Genomic DNA, 16,273 nt, shown 5'->3' on the forward strand with positions numbered 1-16,273 from the left:
AATTGATTTATTTACCGATTGGAAAATGGGGTAAGACAGGGATGAGTGATGTCTCCTGATTTGTTTAATTCTTGCAGATCCTGCGGTGGAGGCGTTCGACTGAGGACCAGATCTTGTGTCACCAGGTATCCAAGGTAATGTGACGTCATCACCATTACACACACACACACACACGAACACACACGCACACTTAAAAAGTAAACGAATCAAGGCAAATTTTGCTGGGTGGAAGCAAAGAGACGAAACCCCACGTGCACAGCTCAGAATCCGTATACTACAAGGTGAAAACAACTAGGTAAGCACGCACACACACACACACACACACACACACCAGCATCCAAACTAGTTCCCGGCCTTGCAGATAAACCATACGAAGAGAGACCAAATACATTGGATCTACCAACGTTGAATGATCGAAGAGGAAGAGGTGACTTGATTACAATGTTGCGAGCGCTATCGGGGATAGGCTACACTGACAGACGAGATATTTTGATAAGGGACGGGAAGGCTTTAAGAGGCCATGAGAACAAAATGAGAAAGATTAAATGACAAGATGTGAATATATAGATGTTTCCATTAAGATGCATAGATATATACTTGGAGTAGCTTAGAAGGTGATATAGCCCAATCTAGATCCATGTACGAATATAAATCTATAATATAATTGAAGAATAAGATGACCAAAGTTGGAACCATACATGATAATGGGAGAGTAAGAGACAGGTCCCCCTACACATTATAGACACACATGCACACATACATATCAGTCTGTTTACAGGTGTAGTGGTTAGCGTTAAAACTTTCACTAACACTGCATGACGTTGCTGTCACCTTTGAGCAAGGAGATGGGAAAGGGCCACAGTATCCACTGAGTCGAGGATATAAGCTCTGAGCTTTCACCCGAGAGGAAAACAACATTAATCACAAGTCCAGCCCGTGATCCAAAACCTTAGTAGACGAGAGGAAGTGAGAGAGGATGTTGAGGAGGAAGTACAGCCCTATGCAAAACAAACATACATACATACATACATTGTATACACGCATACATACACATATGCACACACACACACGCATACATGTTTTAGATATATACACATGTACATCGTCGTCTTATGTGGCGATATCATCTTATGCGGCAATATCATTGTCTTATGCAGTCATATCGTCGTCTTATACGGCGATATCATGGACTAATGCGGCAATGTCATCAACTTATGCGGGAATATCTTCGTCTTATGTGGCGGCATTGTCGTTTTATGAGTCGAAATCGTTGTCATAATTTATCTCAATCTTCCTTCGGTGACCCACATCGTGACCTCGATGTCGCCTCCTTCAGGGTCATGCCTGGGTCGGGGGTCAGGACGAGCCACAACCGTTGCGCCGGCGAGAGCGTAGAGTACGGCGTCTGCGGAACAGCGGCGTGCCCCAGGGGTCACCCCTCGATCCTCTCCTTCAAGGCTTCCCAGTGTCGGCGGTACAACAAGAGGAGGGTCTTCGGTAGAATCGTCAACAGTTGGGTTCCTTACACGCACGGTGAGACAGGGTTGACTACATCTCAATCGCTGTGTCTTGTCTTTAGTTTTTCTTTCTGTTTCGTCTCATTTCTGTCTATTTTTTGTTTAGTTTCGTTGTTTGTTTTCTGTACTGTTTTTATATAACATTTTCGTACTTTATCCAGTTTTCTTCTTTCTTGTTTTTTCTTTTCTTTTTTGTTTTTCCTTGTTTTCCTTTCCCTGTCGTGTCCGTTTTCTTTCATTTCCCACTCCCTTTTCAATCTCTTTTGTCTTTTTTATTTTCTTTAAGTCCACTTTCTCTCTTTTTTTATTTCCTCTCATTTTCTTTCTCATTTCCGATTCTGCAGTTAAATACATTAATAAACATAAATCGATAAATAAACAAATAAATAAATAAATAAATAAATAGAAAGAAAGGTCTACAGTTTCAACGAGAGAATTGGTTTAAGTACGATCCTAGTCTGACAACGTTATCAAATTCCCTCGCCGTGTATGTGTGTGTGTGTGTGTGTGTTCGTGTGTGTGTGTGTGTGTGCACAGAAACCACGAGTTATCTGAAAAATGATAGTCCGATCATTTGCATGTACCAAGTTACTCTCAGGGTACTTAGTGCAAAATATGTGTATTTCATTAGTCTACTTACCTCTTTATTTATAAAACCAATAAATACAAAAGACTATATAAGTGAGAAAATGCTCTAAGGTGATTTATTAACTTAAGAAAAAATATTTATTTTCTTGTTTATTGATCTATTCCTTTTGCAGATGGGATCAATCCTTGTGAATTAGCGTGTGAGGGTGAAGGTGTGGGTATTGTCTACACCTTCGGGAAGGTGACAGATGGAACCCAATGCAGGATACCGGAGGAAGACATGGAGGAAGAAGAGGAGGAGGAAGAGGAGGAGGACGTTATTAGAAGAACAAGAAACAGGGAGGGTCTCTGTGTTAATGGCAGGTGTCTGGTAGGTAGTCATTCGTTTGTTTGTTTGTTTGTTTGTGTGTGTGTGTATCTTTTACAAATGCAACCAATGTCTCCATTTGACCTCTCTTTTCCATTTTGCTATCAATTTGTGGATTTTCTTATTTAATGGATTTATTTTCCTTCGTTTTTCTCTCTAATACATACATGTATACACACGTACAAACATACATGCATACATACATACATGTATACATACATACAATCATACATACATGTATACATACATACATGTATACATACATACATACAATCATACATACATGCATACACTGCAAGATCTCTTACAATATTACATTCCCTGTGTGTCCTTGTGCCTCTCGCCCTCTCCCCCTTCCACTACTCTCTCTCTCTCTCCTCCACGCTGGTCACGAATAAGGTGATATTTTCCAAAAAATGAAAAAGAAAAAAGATAATCAAGATAAGATAAAAATAACGGATAAATAAAAGATAAAATAATAAAAACAAAATAATTATACATATAAATAGATCAAACATAAAATAATCACAGAATACAATAAAACAAGACTATATATATTTATATATATATATATATATATATATATATATATATATATATATATATATATATATATATTTGAAAAACATGTCTCCTTTCTGTGTCCTTCCTGTAGCGTGTGTCCTGCGACGGACGCCTCGGGAGCGGATTTTCGGAGGACAAATGCCGAGTCTGCGGAGGACACAACGAGTCCTGCACAAGACATTCGGGTGTCTTCCGCTCAGACATACTCCCCCGAGGTCATCCATCCAAGATGGCCGCCCTCCGGTCACCCGTTTCATCCTCCCCTTCCATGTTGAGAAGCAGAGATCAACATCAGCCAACACCGCGTAAGTCCTTGAAGTCGTAAGTCGAAAATGGGCGAGCGTGGTGCACCACAAACACAATAATCATCATCAATGGCCCTATTCTTTCTTAAGCATACATATTTAGCAAAATCATTAACACACTACAGTATTTCACGTATATAATCTAAGGGGACTTTTTAACCTGCCAGACCCATCGTAACTTCGAAACGTCGTAAGTCGAATGGTCGTAAGTCGACGAATTGGGAACACTCCCACTCTCTTCCTCCCTCCCGCTTTCACTTGTCTCCTGCATCACACATGATTCCTTCTGCCTGCCGTCTTGTGATTTTATTACATTTTAAGCAACTTTCCTTCATGACATCGATCAAACGGTGTGGACAGTGTGCTCAGCAAACAAACCAAAGTGATTAAAATTATCTCTCGTCAGACTGAATAAAGAGTAAATTTCGAGACGGGTTGACATGCACCACTGGAGACAAAGATACCTGACCCATGCTATGTCAGAGATTCAGATGTACATCTATCACTGTTGAATGATTATTATACAGTACTACCTCCTATATCTGGGCTTATTGGGTCATAGGGTGTTCGGATTAGGGGGTGTTCTGATTTTGGGAAGTGTTCGGATTTGGGAGGGTGTTCGGATTTGGGAGGGTGTTCGGAATTGAGTGTTCGGATTTGGTAGGCGAGTTCGGATTTGAAAGGAAAGTGTCCGAGTACGCGAGGTAAAACTACCTCCAATTGCGCCATTATACAGCTATTGTTCAATGGTTGGCGAACAACAGAGAATGGGATCGGATAATGTCAGTTCGGATATGTGAGAAATGAGGAGGTGAGGAGGAGAGCGGGAATGGAAAAGGAGATGGCAGATATAACTGATAAAAGATTATTGGAATGGATTGGTCACAAGGAAAGAATGAGTGATGAAATATTAGTAAAAGAGGCGTGAAAGGCAGAGGTGGAGGAAGTGAACTTGAGAGGACGACCGAGGATGAGATGGATGGATGGGGTGAAGGGGGCCTTGAGCAAGAGGGGAATGTCTGTTGAGCAAGGAGGGGAGAGGACAGCATATGATAGTGACTGTGCATAAATGATACTGTTATGCAAGGAAGGAAGGAAGGGGGATGATGGTAGGAGGTGTTTATGTGTGAATATTTTGACGCAGTCCGAAGGGATTTCTCCTCGTCTTCTCCTTTTCTGCATGAGGGAACGGAGAGGTGGCGTCGACGATTAAGTGAATGGGCCTTGCTGCATTGCGTTTGACCTAGGGAGCTGAGATGGGAGGGGTTGAGGGGGTGGTGGGAGTAAACTGGTGGGAATAGTTACGTGCCTTTGACTTGGTTACCTACCTTATAAAGAGGAAAAAGCTCTCGGTACACACACACACACACACACACACACACACACACACATATATATGTGTATATATATATACACAAATATAGTATAGACAACAGCTCTTAATCCATCTAAACTTCCACTATCTGGTCTGACTGACCCAGCAAGACCTGAATCATCCTATCCTTTAATCTGGCCTAATCTAACCTCAACCTACTGACCTAACTTCCCTGACCTATTCCGGCCCGGCTTACCCTGTCTACATTATCCTGACCTGACCTTGTTCCTCGTCCCCCTACAGGAGCTCTCGGTTACCATGAGGTCGCCTTCATCCCACGGGGCTCCACGAACATAAAGGCCGTCGACCAGTCGCCCAACTTTCTCGGTGAGTAGTCGCCTATTTATGAAGCTTCTTCAACTTATTTCTCGGTGAGTAGTCTCCCATTTATGAAGCCTCTTCAACCCATTTCTCGGTTTCCCTTCTCTCTCCCGTGTGGGGCACTTATAACGTTAATTTTTATGCAATCAACACTTCTGGAACTCTCGTGACAACACATACGGACCAGAGTCACGCAGGATTATTGTGAAATGGAGACTAATTTCCTTTCTACTGCTGTACTCTCTTAAATCTTTCTTTTGACACCTCTATGAGTCAACTTCCCGCTTCCTCCTCCTGCTGATATTTTCCGACAAAATACTCTCTCTCTCTCTTTCCTCTCGCCTTCCCTATCCCTTTCTCCTTCTTCCCTTTCTTTCTCATCTTCTTCCTCTTCTCTCTCTCCCTTAACGTTCATACAGTTTCTCTTTTCCTCTTCGTTTTCACATTTTGTCTTGGCTTGTCTTGTCACGGCCTCTCGTGTCTTGTTACATGCCGCGTTCCTCGCGTGTTGTCTTGTCATGTCTTCTCTTGTTTTGTCTTGTGTGTCTCTCATACTACTAACCGTTACTCCTCCCGATGGCAATACTATATGGACTTAGTACTCCTGTCTTTTGTCTCCAATTGTAACTTCCTCCTGATCGATTACAAGTGACACAAGGCCAACCCTCTCTCTTTCTTTCTCTCATATCCTCCCTCTCTCTCTCATCCCCTCTCCCTCTTTCACATCCTGCCTCTCATATCCTCCTTCCCTCTCTCTCACAGCCTCCTTCACTCCCTCCCCCTCTCTCATATCCTCCTTCCCTCTCTCTCTCTCTCCTATCCCCTTCTCTCCCACAGACTACCTCACTCCCTACATCAACATTTCCCTCCTTCACACCCTCTCTCTCTCTACACCCCTCTCTCTCTCTCTCTTTCTCCCTACACCCTTCTCTCTCTATCTTTCTATCTTCTTACATCCCTTCTCTCTTTATCTCTCTCTCTCTCTTTCTCCCTCTCCTTCCTTTTGAAATAAAATCAAATCCCATTGTATTTGTATATTAAGACACAATCCCTTATATTTCTCTTTTTCTCTCTTTCTGCCTCGCTTCTTCCGTCACCTCTCTTTCTCTTTCCGTCCTCTCTCCTCCTCCTCTTCTCTTTATGGACAATTTAATTGTCGTTTCCTTGTCAGTGTCTTTGTATTTTTCTTTGTTTTCTTCTTCACATCTATCATTCACCCTTTTTCTGTGTCTTCCTCTTCCCAATCTTCACAATTTTTTTTCCTTTCCTCCTCCTTCATTCTTTCCATTTCGTCCTTTACATTATCTCCCTGTCTCCCTCCTCCTTCTCCTGTCCCTCCTCCTTCCATTTCTCTTCCTCCTCCTCCTTGTGTTATTTCTACTCTTCTTCCTGTTGCTCCTCATCTTCGTCCTCCCTTCTCTTCTTTTACTCTTCCTGTTTCTTTTATTCTTCTTCCTCTTTCATCTGCCCTTCCTCCTTCTCTTCTTCCACCACCTCATCAGCCCCCTCCTCCTCCTCCTCTCTATTCCTCCTCCGTTAATTTGGTCGCATCATTTCATTCCCGGAGGGTCCCCCCCCCCCCATGGGACAAGGAATCATCGTCACTTATCTTTTTCTTTCTCTTCCTGTATTTCTCTCTTTCTGTCTGATTTCCTTCCCTCACTCTCTCTACCCCTCCCTTCCTCCCTCTCTCTCTCCTATATATTTCATCTCCCCCCTCTCTCTCTTTCTCCTTCCACCTCCTCCTCCTCCCCTCCCCCACTCCCTCCCTCTTCCCGTTTTCTTTTTACTTTGTCCTCCGTTTTACTCTTCCTTGTCCTCCTGGAGAACGGGGAAGAGGAACAAGGTAAAGAAGAGGAGTAGGAAGACGAAAAAGAGGAAGAAGGAAGAGGGGGAGGGATATAGATAGGAAGAAGAGGAGGAGGAAAAGGAAGAACAGGAACAGGAGGATGAGGGCGAGGAGCAAAAGGAGGAGGAGGAGGGTGAAGAAGAGGACAAGAGGAAGAAAAGGAGGAAGCGGAGGAGGAACTACTGGCCAGCCATTGTTAACTGATTCTACTTAATTGATATTTAATTGATAATTAATATTTCTAATATTTAATTGATAATCAATATTTCTAATATTTTCAAAGATAACAATATTTCTAATAATACTCAATAATTATAATATCTTATATAATATACTAATAATGTTTCAATATATATGAATTAATTAATAGTAATTAAGAAGAATTAGGTTTATTGAAGATTACCGGGGTTGACCTTGATTGTAACTTACCATATCGTAACACAGACTTACGATGTGCAAGTTACAGTGTCGTAACATACGACTTCCATTATCGTAATTTACGTCGGATAACAACACTCACACAAACAATTCAAATGTAAACAATTAATTAATCGATTAATAATAGATTAATCAATTAACATAGATGATCAATATTTTTTCATTATAATTATTCCACGGATCCACGTTCACGGGCACAAAAGAACGGCTAACGTTCACCAACTCGTTCTAACGGTTCTAACGATCTCTTCTTATACGTTCAAGTTCGTTGGTGACGTCACAACAATAAACATTTATCTTCCTCTATTTAATTTTAAATATGTTTATCTATTTTCCCTTTATTTCCATCTACTTGTTATCATCATCATCATCTCTATTATTATCACATTGTCATCATCATCAACTCCTCCCCTCTTCTCCTCCCAATCCCTCTCCCGACTTCCTCTCCTCCTCTTCCTCCCTACCTCCTCCTCCCTTCCCCTCTCCCTCCCCTTCCCCATCTCCTTCCATTCCCCCACTCCCTCCTCCTTCCCCTCCCCCCTTCCTTTCCCCACCTCTCCTTCCCCACCTCTCCTCCCTTCCCCGCTCCCTCCAACACTCAATTACAGGTAACGATATAACCTTGGTACACCCTCTCCTCCTCCCCCCCTCCCCCTCCCCCTCCCCTTCAAGGAAAAAGTCTCCCTCCCCTCCACACACGTGTCAAGGTCCAAGGACAAAGGTTCACAAAGGCAGGAGACCTTTGGGTTCATGAGATACACAAAAAAACGTTCCCTTGTCGTCTTGGGGCACGTTTGTTCTCTTTGCATCTAAAGTTTTTTTTTAACGTTTCTTGTCCTGTCCCTTGTTCCACTAACATTTTTTTTCAAGAATATAATAAAACACGAAAATAGATAAATAGGTAAATCTATAAATAGATAAATAGGCAAAGAAACAAATAAACATATGAATAAATAATAGATAAACGAATAACTGAATATACGAATATATACAGTATAAATAAACAGATAACAATTAATAAACGCATAAAAAGAACAGTCGAGCAGTCTAAGAATAAGACCTATGGATGCAATAAGCCAGACGGATTGCAATTCGAGTCCCACAGTCCAGTCGAGGGCATAGCACGGTCTTAGGCCTCCACGATCCGCAACAAAGGGATATCACGCTAAGCCACCTCGCAGAGCCGTCAAAAAGTTGAGGAGAAAGGGGGATATGTACATGTATGTATATATATACATATATAAATATATATATATATATATATATATATATGCAATAAAAACACTGGGAACGTGTTTTTACACTGAATTTACACTGAAGATGTAATATACGAAAGCGCTCTCCTCCGTTTATTTTCTAAAGTGGTTACCTTGCATATAAATATATATATATATATGTGTGTGTGTGTGTGCGTGTAGAGACATTCTGACAAGTTGAAGTAGGAGGGAAGAGGAGACTGGAGTCTTATTCCAAGTTTTATTCTTGACTAGTGTCGCTACAAGCTTTTCCAAAAGAATACTAATACAGGGTTAGAAGTGGCGTATATGTATGCGTGCATACCTTTCCGAGTGTAAAGGAACTCACATGTTACAATGACAGGAATTATTTAAATGGTAATGGAAATTAATAAAAAATATAACACTGTGGCAAGAAAAATAGTATTACTGGAAAAGAAAAGAAATAACGAGAAAATATATATGTAAAGATAATAATAAGAATAAAAACTGTAAGAACTAAAACGAAAAATGTGGTAAGGAAAGTGTGAGATTTAGTTCGGAGGTCACGTGCATGATAAGGATTTCCATTCAGTAAGGGATAAGTGGCTGTGATTTTTTTTTGTCCACTTTAACTCAATATATACAGTATATATTGGGCGAGATGCAGGGATGACCCGTCATTCAGGAGGAGCCAAGAAAAGGGGGAGGGAGGGGTGGTGAATGGGAGTGGAGTATGTGAAGATGAAAAGGGTGGGAGTGGATTTATGCCTTTGACTTTGGCTACCTCCCTTGTAAGGGGAAAAAACCCTTGGTATATGTATGTGTGCATATATATATATATATATATATATATATATATATATATATATATATATGTGTGTGTGTGTATTCACCTTGGTCTTTGGATCACGTGTTGGACTCGTGATCGACAGCTATTTCCCTCCCGGAAGAGAACTCAGAGCTCGTATGACCGATCTATGGGTAATGCTATGACCTTTAACACACACACACACCTAACTCCCCGCCCACGAATCAGAGAAACGACCCGAAGCGCAGCGATACCGATATAATTTCAGCCCTGGGCAGGATTCGAACCAGGTACTGCGAGCACCACCGTACTTCCCAGTCCAGTGCTCTACCAAACGCGCCACCGAGTCGTGTGTGTGTGTGTGTAATAAGTGGGGAAGTGTAAACCTAATATTTTCTTATTTATCTAGAATAATATATATATGGGTTTAGAAGCAACGCAGCTGGAACTCGAACCCTTGACTGTGCTAATCGGTAGCACAAGGCAAAGACGCTAACCGCTAGACCACGACAATGGTACAAAAGGAAATGACCAATTCCAACAACGACATTTACACGGTGAATTATTATGTAGGTTTTCATCGAGTTAATTTCATAACTTCATTCAAATTAAACAGTGTTCTACTATCGCCCTACAGCAAATATTTCTAGTTTGTCCATACGTGTTCTTTAGCTGTTGTCTCAGTTTCATCGAGTCTGCGTTCAGGTGAGCCATCCGACAAGTTGTGAATTGATGACAAATAGATTTAGAACCTACTTCACTGGTACTGGAACTCTTGGCTGTCCTAATCGTTCCCTTGCATTGTGGGAATGATGAGCATATTCTAAATCCATTTTTCATAAATTCACAACTTGTCGGATGTCTCGCCTGAATAAAGACTCGATGAAATCGGGACTATATACTAAACCATGCGAATGTCCTCGCGGGAATTATTCAATTACTTTTGTACGATTGTCCCAGTGGCGTAGCTTGTAAATCCATTGGTCATAAAATCACCACACATACACACACACATGTATATATATATATATATATATATATATATATATATATATATATATATATATATATATATAGAGAGAGAGAGAGAGAGAGAGAGAGAGAGAGATTATAAAAGTAAAAATAAATAAAAATGCTGACATGTGGGTGCCCTCTTTCAGCTTTCACACTTTGATGAACGTTTTAAACGTTTTCTTCCCGTCATTGTGTCCGCTGGGGCCCAATCAACGTTTTCTTTGGCCCTCCCGTGACGTCATTAATTGTGGAGGAAACGACTGGAAGAAGAGGACGACGAGGAGGAGGGGGAGGAGGAGGAGATGGGGAGGAGGAATAAGTGGTATAAACAAGTAATATTGTGGGGGAGAATAGCAAGAGAAAGAGAGAGAGAGAGAGAGAGAGAGAGAGAGAGAGAGAATGGGTATTAGGTTATCACAGAAGATGTATTGATTACTATGTGTTTTGAGAGTGTGAGCGTGTGCGTGCGTTGAACCTTTAAGCCTACTGTTTTTTGCGCCAGACGATTTTATTCACTTTGGAAGAACCACTGGACGCTAAACAGGACGTGCGAGAGATTCATCTCCCTTCTCCATTTGGAGGTGCGGCCCTGAGGGGCTGGCACTCGGTCTCCGAATTGGGCCCAAGATCTTCCACACGTACGAAACAAGGTTCCTCTCCAGAAAAATCTACAGGGGCGGGGACCCCCGACGGCAACAACTAATGTTGTTATTATTACTTTCATATTATTATTATCATCAATTCGTCATTAATATCATTATTGTTATTATCATTATTATGACTCTTATTACAATTATTTTCATTTTAATTATAATTCTATTACCATCATTATTATTACTTTCATTTTAGTTATAATTTTATTACTATTATTATTATTACTATCATCATTATTATTGTTGTCCTTTGCCACCATCTCCCCTCAGCGCTGAAATCTGGGAACAAATATATCCTCAACGGTGATTGGTTGATCAACTGGCCTGGCGACCTCAACGCCGCGGGCACCTCCTTCTCCTACTCGAGGGCCCACGATGAGTCGGAGAACCTCTTCGCCCTTGGCCCGACCACCGAGGACCTCACACTCATGGTAAGTAACACTCCGTGGAGTGCGAGTTAGAAGGGAAAAAAAAAAAAAAAAAAAAAAAAATATTATATATAAATATATATATATATATTCTTTTACACAATTCGAATATCTCAAAACCTGACTCCTCCTCCAGGTTCTCCTACGGGAGTCGAACCCAGGCGTCTACTACGAGTACTGGACGCCGAAAACTCCCTTCCTCGCTCCTCCTCAGGTCAAATCTTCTAACAACAGACTCCCCACCACCTCCTCCAGGGACTTCTCTCCGCCTCATACCTCGTCCTCCATCCATCGACACTCGAGCACGACCTCCAGACCACCCACGGTCCCCACCATCGCCTCCTTCAGGCAGTTCCTTCCCAGCGGGCACGACCGCTCCGAGGAGGATTCCCGCAGAAAGACGACCTTCGACCTCGGGCCAGAGGACAACCTTCTCCCGCGGCCTGAGGCTCCCCCTCGACCTCCACCACGCCCATGGTCCTCCCCAGGGGAAGGGGGAGTTCCTCCCCTCCCAAGGACGGGGGGCTCTGGAGGGGGACGCCCTTCCTCCACGACTTCCCTCGGCTCCTCTCCATCAGGTTCCTCTTTGACCGTCATTTCCTCAGAGTCGCGTCCTCAGGAAGATCCCATGGGGTCGGGCCAGCGAGGGGAAGGTGGCAGGAAGGACAAGGCAAAAGAGAGTTGGGAGAGGAAGGGGAAGAAAAAGAAGAGGAAGAAGAAAAAGAAGACGACTTCGAAGGAAGAGGAGGAGGAGGAGGAGGAGGGCCTTGGTTGCAAACCCTGTGAGAGAATCAAGAAGACAAAAGAAAGCTTCTGCACCAGTGACTTTGGTAAGCGATTTTCATTGATTAACCAATAAACTAATTCTAATGAATTCCTTCATTTACCCTCTTCCTTGCCGGGTGGCACTTTTTCCTATATGCTTCCTGTCGCCAGGTGATTTTATTCATCGTCCTGGCACCCTTTAGATAGTAAAGGGGTTCTCCTATGTACAAGAATGTTATTTTTCGTTATATTTTTCCTAACACTTGTCAATTCGCACACACACACACACACATATATATATATATATATACATACACACATGAGGAGGCCGTTTCTGATACAAATTTTGTTGAATTCTACATCAGTGAGTTTTAGGGAATTTGTAAATATTCATAAAACCTTCGCACTCAAAAATATTAAGTGAACTTTATTCAAATTAAAACAATGCTTTCTTATAGCCAAACAGCAAACATTTCTAGTTTATCCAATCATGTTTTTTATATTTCTTTTGGATTTTTTTCTTCTAATTCTTGCAGTTTCGCGTGTGCAGGTGGAGAGCAGCGAGGTGCTTGGATCGGAGCACCGCCATGTGGTCTTCATCCAACAGTCGTACAAGAACACCGTCCCGCTCCTCCACAAAGAGTTCCTCTGGGTGGACAACGCCTGTGGGTGTCCCAGGCTCCGCCCTGGGAGAACCTACCTCCTGATGGGCCGCACGGACACTTCCCGAGGGGGCCGAGAAATTCGGTTGGTGATCGGTCGAGGGAGCTACGTCAGGAGGTTCAAGCCCCGCGCATTAGCAAAGATTCTCCGCATGCGGAGGGACGAGCTGAGGCACTGTAGGCCCTGGAGGAGGAACCTCCGTTTCAGACAGAAGGAGGACGAGGAGGAGGAGGAGGAGGAGGAGGAGGAACAGTCGAATGACGTTCTCCTGACGGCGAACTCCGAGAGCTACAGTCTCGTCACGTAGCGACACGTGAGCGAGGTTCCTTGATGCGACGTCGGGAGCGTAGCCCCGGGGACTTGATCCTGAAGGTCAAGGTTCCCTTCTTCCTTCACGGGAGGAGGTTCTTCACTTTGAGTTCGAGAAGTGAGTTAGAGTTCGGGGAAGTGGAGTTCTTCGTGGACGCGAAGTCTCCAGGCCCCTCGTCCTCCTCCACGTCAGAATTAATTGGTACTTCTATCCTTAGCCTAATCGCAAACTGAGACGCAGGTTACACAGGCGACGCAGCAAAGGCAGGCTTCCTGTTGCTGAATTGAAGTAAAATTTGAACTTTTCTGTCACTTGAAATCCTTCTAGATGTACTACCTTAGCATTTCAAGTGAGAGAAGTTCAAGCTGTACTTCAATTCAACAACAGGAAGTCTAGACGCCTTTGCTCTGTGCTGCGTCGCCTGCATTTCAGCTTGTGCTTAGGCTTATGGACAATATTCTGCTGAAGAAGTGGACTCGGAGAAGTTATTCAAGGAGAGAGATATAAGGAAAGCATCAGGCAGAAAGGAGGGACAGTAAATGTCATAAGTCATAAACATTTCTTTGAGTGGAAACGAGTTTCCAAACATTCAAAAACATTATGTGACTCTGGTCCATAGGGGTGTCACTATGTTTTATACATTCGGTACCCCATATGAGGCCACCCAAAAGAGGGTGCTAGGCTTTTGTTTAAAAATATCTAGGTTTTTGTATAAAGTGCTAGGCTTTTTATAGAAAAAAGTCTTTTTTATAAAAAATCTATATATATTTTTAAAGATCTAGGTATTCTATAAAAATCAAACCTTTTTTATAAAAATCTAGACTTTTTATAAAACAAAATTCGATATTTTTTCATAAAAAATATAGGCTTTTGCACAAAAAGTCTATGAAGGTGGACCCAGGATGGTCAAGGCGCTTGGTTTCATTCAGGACAGTTTCTGGGAGTGGAGTAGATAGGAACCGAGTGATCTAAGCCAGTATAGGTTAATCTAACCTAGCTGAGGCTATCATCCTCCCTCAGTCAGTTCTTGGGTCCAAGAACCTTCGAGTCTCACACCGTCTTGGACATCGCAGGGGGTGAAGACATGGTCCTTGGGTTCTTCGGCAGAAACTTCATTGAGATCTTTGTTGGGGTTTTCTGCAAATCATGTCCTGACCCACTCGGAACTCTGCAGAATTCAAGCATAAACATAGCCACATACATGAAGACCTCAATCTCCCTTCTGGTAATGGCACTCAAAACATAAATTTGTTTTGATTCTTTGTGGGAGAATTATATAGGAGGAGGTTCATAGTCTCCTTATGTCACCCTACTTAGTCACCTTTCATGATGTGCTAGGGAACACAGTGGTGGTATTCTCGTCCCAGAGAACACTGCAGTACTTGGAAAGTTGATGAAAACCACCAGATGATCTTGTCTATCACTATTTTGACAGCTTAGACTTGGTCTGGGAACCGTATGCCAGCCTACAGGACTGCACTATTGAGGCTACCTCTGAAGACTATTCACCTCTTGGACAGCAACAGTGAAGCTGATGTGGGGAGTTTGGAACCACTTTGATTTTCACAATGTAAATGCATTATGTACTGCCAATAATTTGATGTATTTTTTCTATATAACTAGCTTCATGTAATGAATCAGCCCATCTGTCAGATTTTCCTGCAGAGGTGCTGTGTCCCCCTGCATTGCTTTTGACCCAAACAGTGTGGCAAGAGAAGGGATGAACCTTCATTTACAAGGAGCTGAGATGGGAGAGGGAAGATAACGAATATATGTTGAATGGGTGTATGATTTGATTTGGCCTTCTTAAAAGGCTTTTCAGTATATGCACACCTAGGAAGTCTCTTGATCCAACACTCGCCAACTGCCACTTGTGTGGATGTTTGGGCCCAGGACATAAACCCATTTTGGGAATTGGTGGTGTTTTAGGTCCTGGGCCAATTCCCAGTATGGGTTTATGTCCTGGAACCAAATGTGGGCACAAGTGACAGTTGGTGAGTGTTGGATGAAAAGACTAGGTGTACTTATGTATCTCCCATGCTTTGTGGGTCATGATTCATGAGGTGGAGCAAAAATAAATAAATAAAAAATAAATAGAGAGAGGAGAAAGAAAAGTAATTATATGGAAACAATATACTAAGCCACCAACAACAAACAGTATTTCTATCATAGAATCTTTAGTATGGTGTAAGACTTTTGATCACTACTATACAGTGTTGGTGACTCCAACCTGTTGTGTTAACCTAGAGCTTTGTAAACAAACTTTTCATGCTTTCCCAAAACCAGCTTTGTCCCATTGGTCAAACTTTGGTTATGTCACATATTTTTTTATAACTGTGAAGTCCACAAACTTAGTATGTTGAAATGTACCTAGCTATCTGAAAAATGTATCCAAAAACTTAATGGAAATATCCCTATTTATGAAAGAAATATGCAATTAGAGAAAGTATATAAAGATGAAGCAAGTAATCTATATTCATTTTAGTATCCACATTGAGACCCTTTCAATACTCAATGTGAAGACCAAAATATATATATAGATTCCTTGCTTCACCCATCTGTATTTTTCTCTAAGTGTGGTTTTCTTTTATGATGTCTACTAAACATTAGTACTTATTACAAAGATATATCCTTATTTATTTGCTCCACTTGAGCTGGACTCTATATACAGTACACAAGTGTACAATGAAAGCTGTATATAAATATTTTACATGTTCACACACTATTGGTATGTTTTGGGATGAGGATGGGAGTGTATGTAGTCTAAGGTCAGTTGCCATGTTCTGCTGTGCCTCACTGTCCTGCATTTAAATTATGCAGTGTGGTGGAGGATAGTATGACTCTACATCCCTGAGGAGCTGAGAAGGGGCATTATATTTTTCTGTATGTGTGAATGTGTGCTTTTGACTTGGATACTCCCTTATAAGGTGAGGACCATAACCTATGTACATATGTAAGGATGCACTCCTGCCTAAAAGTGGTCTTAATCTGAAGTCCTACTATATATCAGGTCACCTTTTATTTATTGGAACAAATATCTACAAAATGTGCTACTTTTTTTAATGATTGTATAGAATGAGTAGGCAAGTTA

General features: G+C 41.9%; 1 protein-coding gene across 1 annotated transcript in view; it reads left to right on the plus strand.

Annotated features, from left to right (window-relative positions):
* Window positions 1-15,049, plus strand: part of LOC143041108 (ADAMTS-like protein 5) — a 33,454-nt gene extending 18,405 nt beyond the window's left edge. The window contains exons 3-10 of the mRNA XM_076212834.1: window positions 78-134; window positions 1,337-1,533; window positions 2,279-2,475; window positions 3,128-3,341; window positions 4,960-5,043; window positions 11,287-11,447; window positions 11,581-12,274; window positions 12,746-15,049. Of these exons, the coding sequence (XP_076068949.1) occupies window positions 78-134; window positions 1,337-1,533; window positions 2,279-2,475; window positions 3,128-3,341; window positions 4,960-5,043; window positions 11,287-11,447; window positions 11,581-12,274; window positions 12,746-13,179 (2,038 nt within the window). The 3' untranslated portion in view covers window positions 13,180-15,049. The remainder of the gene's footprint in view (window positions 1-77; window positions 135-1,336; window positions 1,534-2,278; window positions 2,476-3,127; window positions 3,342-4,959; window positions 5,044-11,286; window positions 11,448-11,580; window positions 12,275-12,745) is intronic.
* Window positions 15,050-16,273: the final 1,224 nt, after the last annotated feature.

This window comes from Oratosquilla oratoria, chromosome 30 (assembly GCF_046742065.1).
Source record: "Oratosquilla oratoria isolate Oo_2021 chromosome 30, ASM4674206v1, whole genome shotgun sequence".
In the NCBI taxonomy this organism is placed as follows: Eukaryota; Metazoa; Arthropoda; class Malacostraca; order Stomatopoda; family Squillidae; genus Oratosquilla; species Oratosquilla oratoria.